The sequence below is a fragment of the Dendropsophus ebraccatus genome, chromosome 12 (genome assembly GCF_027789765.1).
Source record: "Dendropsophus ebraccatus isolate aDenEbr1 chromosome 12, aDenEbr1.pat, whole genome shotgun sequence".
Taxonomy (NCBI): domain Eukaryota; kingdom Metazoa; phylum Chordata; class Amphibia; order Anura; family Hylidae; genus Dendropsophus; species Dendropsophus ebraccatus.
The window spans coordinates 83683266-83694687 of NC_091465.1; the positions used below are offsets into that span (position 1 = coordinate 83683266).

The 11422-nt window shown below is 46.2% G+C and overlaps 2 protein-coding genes across 2 annotated transcripts; both read right to left on the reverse strand.

Annotated features, from left to right (window-relative positions):
• Positions 1 to 749: 749 nt before the first annotated feature.
• On the reverse strand, positions 750 to 6305 carry LOC138768567 (phospholipase A2 inhibitor and Ly6/PLAUR domain-containing protein-like). Its single transcript, XM_069946476.1, has 5 exons — positions 6190 to 6305; positions 5067 to 5183; positions 1802 to 1951; positions 1388 to 1528; positions 750 to 961 (listed from the first exon to the last, which is right to left on the reverse strand). The coding sequence occupies exons 1-5, from the start codon at positions 6236 to 6238 to the stop codon at positions 762 to 764; spliced, it is 657 nt and encodes a 218-aa protein (XP_069802577.1). The 5' UTR covers positions 6239 to 6305; the 3' UTR covers positions 750 to 761.
• Positions 6306 to 7384: 1079 nt separating this feature from the next.
• Positions 7385 to 11422, reverse strand: LOC138768566 (urokinase plasminogen activator surface receptor-like). The gene is made up of 5 exons (XM_069946475.1): positions 11285 to 11422; positions 10011 to 10136; positions 8690 to 8836; positions 8024 to 8164; positions 7385 to 7701 (listed from the first exon to the last, which is right to left on the reverse strand). Exons 1-5 carry the CDS (start codon positions 11334 to 11336, stop codon positions 7508 to 7510), a joined length of 660 nt encoding a protein of 219 aa, XP_069802576.1. The 5' UTR covers positions 11337 to 11422; the 3' UTR covers positions 7385 to 7507.

Below are 11422 nucleotides of genomic sequence, written 5' to 3' on the forward strand. Positions count from 1 at the left end.
GGGAATTCAGCTGCAGAGTTCTAGTAGTGGTGCTCCTATAATGAATGGAAATAAGGGAGGTCCAAAGGTGATCCTCTCTGAGGAATGGAGATGGAGAGATCCAATGGTGTTGCTCCTATAAGAAATGGAGACGGGGAGGTCCAATGGTGGCTTTCTTACGAGGAATGAAGATGAAGAGGTCCAATGGTGGTGCTCTAATGGGAAATTCAGCTGCAGGGGTTCAGTAGTGGTGCTCCTATAATGAATGGAGATAAGGGAGGTCCAATGGTGGTCCCCTATGAGGAATGGAGATGGAGAGGTCCAGTGGTGGTGCTCCTATAAGAAATGGAGATGGGGGGGGGGTTCAATGGTGGTACTGTTATGAGGATTGAAGATGGAGAGGTCCAGTGGTTGTGCTCATATGAGCAATGGAGATGCAGAGGTCCAGTGGTGGTTCTCTTATGAGGAATGGAGTTGCAGAGGTCCAGTGGTGGTTCTCTTATGAGGAATGGAGTTGCAGAGGTCCAGTGGTGGTTCTCTTATGAGGAATGGAGTTGCAGAGGTCCAGTGGTGGTGCTCTTATGAGGAATGGAGATGAGGAGGTCCAATGGTGGTGATCTTATGAGGAATGGAGATGAAGAGGTCCAATAGTGGTGCTGTTATGATGGAGGAGATGGAAGGGTCCAATGGTGGTGCTGTTATGAGGAATCTACTTTGAATGAAAATAGTAACAAAATATGAGACATAAAGACAAAAAATACAGAAACGGTTCCATCCATTGTTCAGGCGATCAATGAAAGAGTCAGTGAAATCAACCCAAGAAGGATCTGTAGGAAGAAACCACAATGAAGGCCACCAGTTCCTCCGGTACAAGTAATCTGAACCTCAGCACTTATTCCATCAGTGATCACCGTTTGGTTGCCAATATTGCAGATGGTCGGAGTGGCACAACCGCGAAGGATAGATTCTCGAGACAGATTTCCTGTTAAAGGCAAAAATGACCAAGAATAAGTCACCGGAAGCCAAATCACTGATGTAGTCCTACTTATATATAAAATAGGAATCAGCATAGTAGGAACTTCATGAAACTACTTGGGAGCTGATGGTAACCAAGGTTTTAGAGGTTAAGTCTTGATTTTGGATTCCCTGGACCATCAGGCTAGGACATCATCGTACTGGGTGAAATCGTTGAGTTGCGTGAGCAGAAGGAAACCTGCAGGTGTTCCTAGTGGCCACCTCCTGAACCTTCACCAAATAGTGGAGGTAGGCTGCTGCTGTCCTATTAAATTCAATGGAGAGGATTCCATGGTTGCGTATCATTTAGGTCTATGGAAGTTAGATTGCATTGTTCTCACTTGAGTCCACTGACTTAGAATTGTAACCAGATTGGTCATTCCCGGTGACGTACCTGACATCTTGGAATACTGTACAATACACATTGTCTCATCCCCAGTACATCGCATAGTCCTGTTAGTATCACACCAGTCTACACCATCGGCAGTACACGTTGGACAGGTCACACCATTCTCTTTAGTGTTGTCTGGTGGTACTGTAATGCAGAATGAGTGTATATAATATATTTTATATCAAGGTGTTACTGAAGACCGAACGTCCGATCCTACCACTACCACCAATGTAATAAGGAAGGCCATGATTCTCCCAATGCTATCACCATGGTGTGTGTTCTCATTCCATGAGCAATCCCAAGGGACATGTAAGAGGTCATTTATGTCGGTTATCTATCCCTCCCACCCTGTTAATCCAGTGATGTAAGTGACTGGTGGTGTCCCGGGTGGTACTCACATATGGAGGTGGTACTCACATACGGGGGGAGACGGTGTGCAGTTATCTGTGTAACAACATGAGAAGCCCTTCTTGGCCTGGCTGTTGTAGGTGCTGAAACTCCCCGGGCCCTGGCATTGGTCTTCAGGGACGCACGATCTGCCAGAAAATTCACTTTTCTTCATTCCATCTATAAGGAAGGTAAAAAGGATAAATATGTTACTAGATGTCCTGATTATTATACTAGTAGTAATTGTATGATACGAACTGGAGAGAATGGAACCGCTGCACATCCCATCTATGGCTGATACTAATGCCGCTAGGCCTATATTAAAAATCAACACCAGAGTGTCTGTATATGAATTGATCAAGCCATATTGCCCCGTGTACCACCGCGCAGGTCCTCTGGTCCACACGGGTCCCTACGCTAACTCCACACCGTGTCGGTCAGCGACCGCCAACCCCGCAAAGCGTGCACGTACAGGGAAGGGAGGCCATGGAACGGCCCTGCAACCCCAATGTCACAGGACCAGACCCAAAAAGCCCCACCAAAACCCAGCCAGCACCACCGGCGGGGAAGGCTGCCCCCAAACGACACAAGTATGGATATGGTATTACACTTACCATTGCTGCTCTCACAGAATGGGGAAGACATAGGGTCCAGACATGTGAGCACAGGCATATAATTGTATGATACTTGGTGATAACTCGGCGGTAACACTGCTATGAATACAGAGGGATTCAGAAAGGATGGAGCACAGTTCATACCCGAGAGAACATAACACAAAGATATCACCATGAGAAGGCGCACCATCCAACCAAATACTATCCATACAATACAAATGAACCCGGCCTAAGACTGCTACCACCAGTGTGTGAGCCCGGCCTAAGACTACTCCGACTGCTACCACCAGTGTGTGAGCCCGGCCTAAGACTACTCCGACTGCTACCACCAGTGTGTGAGCCCGGCCTAAGACTTCTCCGACTGCTACCACCAGTGTGTGAGCACGGCCTAAGACTACTCTAGCTGCTACCACCAGTGTGTGAGCCCGGCCCAAGGCTACTCCGGCTGCTACCACCAGTGTATGAGCCCGGCCTAAGACTACTCCGGCTGCTACCACCAGTGTATGAGCCCGGCCTAAGACTACTCCGACTACTACCACCTGTGTGTGAGCCCGGCCTAAATCTACTCCAGCTACTATTACCAGAGTGTGATCCCGGCCTAAGACTACTCCGACTGCTACCACCAGTGTGTGAGCCCGGCCTAAGGGCCCTATTCCACCAGACGATTATCGTTCGCATAATCGTTAACGATTAACAATCTCAAACGACCGTTATTGCGAAAGACCTGAAAACGTTCACTCATTTCCATGGAACGATAATCGTTACTTATGATCGTAATTGCAATCGTTTTTTCTTCGCTATTTATTCGCTATTGCGTTCGTATCTATTGCAAAGGAGCGAACGACGTCTTATTCAATGCGAACGATTTGCAAACGTTTTGCGAATGAGCAACAATAAAAATAGGTCCAGGTCTTATAAAGCGATCAACGATTTCTCGTTCGGTCGTTAATAGTTAACTGCATTTCAACCGAACGATTATCGTTTAGATTCGAACGATTTAACGATAATCTGAACGATAATCGTCCGGTGGAATAGGGCCCTTAGACTACTCCGACTACTACCACCAGTGTGTGAGCCCGGCCTAAGACTACTCCGACTACTACCACCAGTGTGTGAGCCCGGCCTAAGACTACTCCGACTACTACCACCTGTGTGTGAGCCTGGCCTAAATCTATTCCAGCTACTATTACCGGGAGTGTGTTCCCGGCCTAAGGGCCCTATTCTATCGTTCAGATTATCTTTAAATCGTTCAAATCTAAACGATAATCGTTCGGTTGAAATGCAGTTAACGATTAACGACCGAACGAGAAATCGTTGATCGCTTTATAAGACCTGGACCTATTTTTATCGTTGCTCGTTCGCAAAACGTTCGCAAATCGTTCGCATTGAATAAGATGTCGTTCGGTCATTCACAGTAGATACGAACGCAATAGCGAAGAAATAGCGAAGAAAAAAACGATCGCAAATACGATCATAAGTAACGATTATCGTTCCATGGAAATGAGTGAACGTTTTCAGGTCTTTCGCAATAGCGGTCGTTGATTGTTAATTGTTAGCGATAATCGTCCGGTGGAATAGGGCCCTAAGACTACTCCGACTGCTACCACCAGTGTGTGAGCCCGGCCTAAGACTACTCCGGATCCTCCTAACATTTCTACTACAACTATACTTACCATTGCATCTACAACCTTTACTACCTTGTTTCCCCGAAATTTTGTTGAATTGTTATAAGGCCTAGCCCAAAAGTAAGACCTACCAAAGTTCTTGTTTGGAAGCATGCCCACCGAACAGAACACCAGGGAATGCAGCTGGGATTTTTTGTAGCCCATCGCCGTTGGCCTCCTGTTCACTGTCCTTGGCAGAGCAGCTGCATGTAGGACATGAAGACCATCACCTGCTGCCAACCGCGATATTCCCTTCTGTGGCCGTTACTTCTATATGTGCAGGCAAGGCATCAAGAGGTCCATTGCCTGCTGCCATCCCCCTTTTCCCCTACTGCACACAATCTGTCGTCATCCCGTCACCTGCCGCCATACCGTACGCTCTGTCCCTGCTGTGCTGTACGAGTGTGCTGCGATGAGCTCCCCTTGGTGGTCGGAAGCCACCATACCGTACACTGTCCCTGCTGTGCTGTACAAGTGTGCTGTGGTGAGCTCCCCCTAGTGGCCAGAAACCGCCGTACTGTTTGCTGTCCCTGCTGTGCTGTATGAATGAGCTCCCCCTGGTGGTCGAAAGCTGCCAGACTGTACACTGTCCCTGTTGTGCATGTGACATATGAATTCTTCTTCATGAAAAAATAAGACATCCCCTGAAAATAAGACCTAGCGCATCTTTGGGAGCAGAAATTAATATAAGACACTGTCTTGTTTTGGGGAAAACACAGTATTACTAATGTCTCTATTATTCCTTCTATTAATAATACTACACCATTACTAATATGAAAACTACCGGCACTATGACTATCACCACAAACATGTCTGCTGCTACTATTGCTATAATTACCATCTGTATATATATATATATATATTATATACACACAGATATACAGATATATATACATGTATACCACCGCCAGACAACCACTATACGATTACTGTTTAGGTGGTAATTCTACAACTTGTGCACCAATGTTTTACAGCTGACAGACACCATAACACTACAGGGTGAATGACCCGGCGTACCTTCCATGTTCAGTGTGTGTGTGGAGCCGCAGACTCTCCCGGGGGGGCAGGTGACATTGTTACCGCTGCAGGAGGTCGCACCCTGAACCAGGCAGACGGTGCAGGAGAGCGAAGACCCTGAGAAGAAAACACATCCGGAGGAATATATCAGGTCTCCTATAAGAAGTAAAAAGTCTAAGTCCCTATTTCTATGGTAGGGATTCCCATTCCCATTGTCCCCACTGTAGAGTCCGGAAATGGTGGGGTTAGTGGTCGGAATGATTTTAGTGGCTTCCCTATTTTACTTATTTTCTTAAAGGGGCTTCTCTATTTAAGGTTTTGTTTTGTTTTTTTCTTTCAAATTAACTGGTGTCAGAAAGTGCCAAAGATTGGTAACTTCTATTTAAAAATCTCCAGCCTTCCAGTATTTATCAGCTGCTGTATGTCCTGCAGGAAGTGATGCATTCTTTTCAGTCTGGAAAGTAGGAGAGGTTTTCTAAGGGGATTTGCAACTGCTCTGGACAGTTCCTGACATGGACAGAGGTGGCAGCAGAGAGCACTGTGTCAGACTGTCATCACTTCCTGCAGGACATACAGCAGCTGATAAGTAGTGGAAGACTGGATATTTTTTTTATAGAAGTAAATTACAGATCTTTAGCGCTTTCTGGCACCAGGTGATTTGAAAGGGAAAAAAAATTGATGAACTGTTATGGCCCTCAACATTTCCATTTATATACTATGGATATTACATTTAAGGAGCACTCTACCTGCCTCAACTTCTTGTCCAGTGGGATTCAAGATGTAGGATTGGAGAAGAGAATGTACTTTCTAGCACCTAAGCTGATCACACATGAATCCTAAGAGCTGAGATCTGGGCTGCTGTATGTTCTGATCTGGTGGTCTCACCCTGTCAGCTCTGGGGCACTGTAATGGGGAGGTGTCTAGACCAGAGGACCCCACCAGTGACGAGTCTTGCCAAAATCCCCACACCCTGGGCAAACAGCATGATAGGTCTCATAGGTAATCTCACGGTCCCTGGGGGTTTAGGGGGCACCATGTCCTACAGATGGGTGGGAGTTTTGGGCACTGAATAGTTCATTGGATACTTTGCACTCCCCCTATACCCATCCCTGGCGGCACTCACCTTCTCCCCAAAAAAGTGATAGAAGACACAGGAGCCCGACGGGTTTCATGGCGTCTGCTCGCAGTCACGGGGGATCAGCCGCAGTCCTGTCATCTTCCCTCAGTAAACATTAGCCAGGTTTGTCTTCGGTTATATATTCATCAGAGGTGTGGATGGAATGACGGACGCACAAAATATGAACTTTAAAACCTCCGACTATATAGTCTGATTGGTTTTGTAACTTGGCTCCGTGTATCTGATTTTATCCTGTATTCTCTAGTACATTGGCTTAAAGGGGTAGTTCAGAAAAAAAAAATTATTTCAAATCAACTGGTGCCAGAAAGTTATACAGATTTGTAATTTACTTCTATTAAAAAAATCTCCAGTCTTCCAGTACTTATCAGCTGCTGTATGTCCTGCAGGAAGTGGTGGGAACCTTGCCCCTTTTACCCTCAGCTGGATTATAGGGTTTTTCTGTTGGACTTTCTCATTATGTTATATGTGGTGTCCCAGCACAGGGTGCTGATCCTTGGCACCTGTGTAAAGTTTTCTCTCAGATTAACAAAGTGGGAGATGAAGTACCTTATTTTCCCCACTAGGTGTCACCACTGTTTTTGGCCTTTATGAACGTCTATAGAGTCAAAGGGTTAACTGTTTTATGCTATGCTGACCAGTCACAGGTTCTCTTTCTTCTTATCCTATCTTATTCTTCTTTTCTCTCACCCACACTCACAGGACGGTTTAGATTTACCCCTGTAGAAGGAGTCAGGCTATGTTTACACTATGTGAAAGTACGGCCGTTGTTGCCATCGGCCATGGAACATTGCCTTTTCTTTTATGGAATCCCGGCCGCAGCGTATACACATCGTATACGCTCCGGCCAGGATCCCATGCCGGGCCGCAAATAACTGACATGTCGGTTTTCTGCGGCCACAATTCAGCGAATTTCGGCCGTAGGAAACTCTGTCAGTTCATACAATGAAGGGAGCGGCTTCGGCCACTTGCTTCATTGTGTCCTATGGGGAGTTCTGATGCAGGCGTGCGCTGATGCGTGGGATGATCTTAGCAGAGACCGGCCGTTCCGTGACCCGGTCTCCTACAAAGTGTGAACATAGCCTTAACCTGGAGGAGGAAGTGACTCAGTCTCTAGTTAGTGTTCAGAGAGAGAGGACGCACAGAAGACGCCAGGGACATGATCACACATAACACAACGTAATATTATTAATAATAACTATTATTACTTTATTTATATAGCGCCAACTTATTTCACAGCATTTTACAGCATACAGTACGTCACTTTACTGCATCACTTTACTGCATAGCTTTACTGGATATTTCTTTACATTGAATAATTCATCAGAACAGCACAGATCAGCGCAGTAAGGAGGATTCCCGGAGTGACACCACCGCGCTGTACGCCGTTCTGCATGCAGGTGAAGCTGTGCTCAACCGCCACCCCGAAAACTCTGGTAGTGTGATGGGGGACTTTACATAGGGAGGAGGATCCGCAACCTCGAAAGACCCAGGATTCACCTGGAAGAAACAAAGGACATAAAGACTGTACAGACAATGACTTAAAGGGGAACTCCAGAGAAAATACACTTACAAACAACTGGTGTGAGAAAGTTATACAGATTTGTAAATTACTTTTATTAAAAAGTCTCTAGTACTTACCAGCTGCTGTATGTCCTGCAGGAAGTCATTAAAAATTTAAATATATTTCTGACCTCAGTTGATTTGAAAACTTTTTTTCCAAATCCGAACAGGGGCCAAAGGGAGAGGAAAAAGCGGACTAGGTGATCCCGGCCTAGTGCTGGTGATATGGGGGGGACAAGGATTCTACCCCAGTTCTTACCTGACACCGTCTCAGAGTAGGTGACGCACTGAGTCTCGTTCCCATGACACATTATGTTTCCTGTTGTCTGACAGGACGTAGACTGCGAGGAGGAGCAGGTACCACACTGGACTCCATTACTGACAGAAGCGTCCTGTGTCACTGTATAGATATATAGAATAACATACAAGGAACAGTATCATTACATCTACCATCTATCTATTCTTACTATCATTATTGCAGACTAATGTAACATATGTGCACAGCGCCACCTGCTGGGGGATAACTAAACAGCAATCTGTATGTAAATCATCATCCAGCACCAGCCCTAGTCAGGGACAACCTGCTGCTCTGTTATATAGACAGATCCTTTATGAACCATGTTCTCACTCTGTATAACACTTCTTCTTGCTGTCAGTGACTGTCTGCCTTTTTATTTACAGACCGAGGCTAAAACCCATGGAGACAGCTGTCATATGATATGGGGCCTGGACAATCCTCTGTGTACATTATTGTACATTATTCATAATGATAAAACAGCAATTGTAACAAATCCTCAGCTATTGGCAGCAAGCGGACTACCCGAACATGGCGAGAGAGTATAAAAGCAAACTATTCTAAAGCTGCAGAACTCTGTGGGATCAGAAGGTGTATGTGTCCACATCTGTAATAGTCGCCATCACTCACACTGCGGCAAGACGGGGGTACAGCCATCGGTGGAGCAGCACCCTATGCCCAGAGACATCTTGGAATCAGCGTAGGAGAGGCCTCCGACCATACCGCACCTCTCTCTTGGTGTGCAGGATCTGATGATGTCATAGAGGTATCTGCCATCTATTGTGGGAAAACAAGATAAAACCTTGTTAGATTCTACATGATGAATATACTGGTCAGTGTAAAGAGTCCACACTAGACACCACCCCAAAGAGACCACCGTAAAGTCCACCTAAAGACCTCCCCTAAAGAGTCCATCCTAAAGACCAGTCTAAAGAGTTTATCCTAGAGACCACCTTAAAGAGTCCATCCTAGAGACCACCATAGAGACCACCTAGCAGACCTCTCTAAAGACCTCCCCTAAAGAGTCCATCCTAAAGACCACCCTAAAGAGTCCATCCTAGAGACCATCACAAAGAGACCACCTTAGAGTCCACTCTAAAGACCTCCCCTATAGAGTCCACCCTAGAGACCACCCAAAAGAGACCCCCCTAGAGTCCCCTCTAAAGACCTCCCCTAAAAAGTCCATCCTAAAGACCACCCTAAGGAGTCCATCCTAGAGACCATCCCAAAGAGACCACCTTAGAGTCCACTCTAAAGACCTCCCCTATAGAGTCCACCCTAGAGACCACCCAAAAGAGACCCTCCTAGAGTCCCCTCTAAAGACCACCCTAAAGAGTCTATCCTAGACACCAACTTAAAGAGTCTGTCCTAGAGACCACCCCAAACAGCCCATCCTAGAGACCACCTAAAGACCCTGCCTAAAGAGTCTATTCTAGAGGTTAGTGTTGAGCAGGGTGGCTGAACTCTTCGGGTTCCACAACATTCTTTGAACCCAGGCACTTGGCATTCGACTCCCGGTGTCTAGAGAAGTTGGATCTAGGACTGCCAATGGCCTCTGGCTGTATCCATGTTCTCTAGGAAACCCTAGGGCGGCATCTAACATCTTCAGACACTGGGAGTCAAATGCCAAGCATCCGGATTGTGAGAATGTTGCCAAACACAAACAATTCAGCAAATCCGAAGATCAATCTAGAGATCAATCTAAAGACCTTTCCTAAAGAGTCCAGACTAGGGTTCACCTAAAGACATCTTCTAAGGAGACCACCCCAATGTGCCATGGCCCCTTCGAGCAGCTGATTGTTGGGTGTGCTTGGGGGGAGGGGGGTCTCATTAATTTTGCCAGCCTATCCGGAGGATAATCCACATACATAAATACTGGACACCAACCAGGGAAGACTCCACATATCCTGGCCTGGTTGGCCCTGCCTTGTCCCCATTGTCTGTAACTTACTTTGAGACTTTTTTCGGTAAGTGGTGGAGCACAGCTCAGAGGAAGAACATTGCACGGATGAAGAACTTGTGCAGTTTGGCTCACACCCATTCAGAGACACACAAGAAGTGCAGGTAAGAGCCTGTCCTACAAGACAAAACCAGTCATCAGGTTCAGTGTTAGACTCCAGAAGCCAAGGATCTGATGGCGTCACCCAAGTCTTCTTATATCCAGAATATTTCAAGAATTAAACATGTGACAAGGTTCACGATAAACCTGAGGAACATCTACTGTACATGGAGGTTGGGGCCATCACTTAGCCACAGAGTCACCCAGGCTCCATAGACCTACATAGCCCCTGCCCTCTGCTCTCATGATGGTTGACTAAACGTAGGCTGTAGTCATTGTTAGCAGGACACAGCATTGTGGAGGGGTCCCAGCTACATAAAGGGTGCAAGAAGTGTCTGTTGCTAGAGGAGGATTTAGAGGAGGTTGACACCATATGTTTCTGGTCCAGGGTGACAGGGTAATAATGGGTGGTCTTGAATCTTTTTGGCCAGCTTCTATTATGGAGGTATAATCCATATACTGTAACTCATAATATTCAGCGGTGGTCCTTCAAGACAATATGAGGCTACCAGCTCAATGTAATATGGAGGCATCACCCATATAACTCATAGGAATTAGTGGTGGTCCTCCAAGTCAGTGCGAGCATTGTGAGTCTACAGCTCTATGTAATATGGAGGCATCGCCCATATAACTCATAGGAATCAGTGGTGGTTCTCCAAGTCATTGTTTAGATACAGCTCCGTGTAATATGGAGGCATCATCCATATAACTCATGGGAATCAGTGGTGGTCCTCCAAGTCATTGTTAGGATACAGCTCTTTGTAATATGGAGGCATCACCCATATAACTCATAGGAATCAGTGGTGGTTCTCCAAGTCATTGTTAGGATACAGCTCTATGTAATATGGAGGCATCACCCATATAACTCATGGGAATCAGTGGTGGTTCTCCAAGTCATTGTTAGGATACAGCTCCGTGCAATATGGAGGCATCACCCATATAACTCATAGAAATCAGTGGTGGTCCTCCAAGTCAATGTGAGTCTACAGCTCTTTGTAATATGGAGGCATCACCCATATAACTCATAGGAATCAGTGGTGGTCTTCCAAGTCATTGTTAGGATACAGCTCTTTGTAATATAGAGGTATCACCCCCCCCCCCCCCCCCGCCATCTATTATATGAGTACAATACAGCAGAACTTTCATGCAAGATAATGGCAACGTACCTGTTACTATGAAAGGAGCCAGGAGACACAGCAATCTCTGCACGACCTTCATCCTGAGCCGTTCTGAGACTTGTGGTGAGCCGCCTGTATTTATGGCACCAGGGCGTGGAGGAAAATCTGCAGAACAAACAAGTGGAC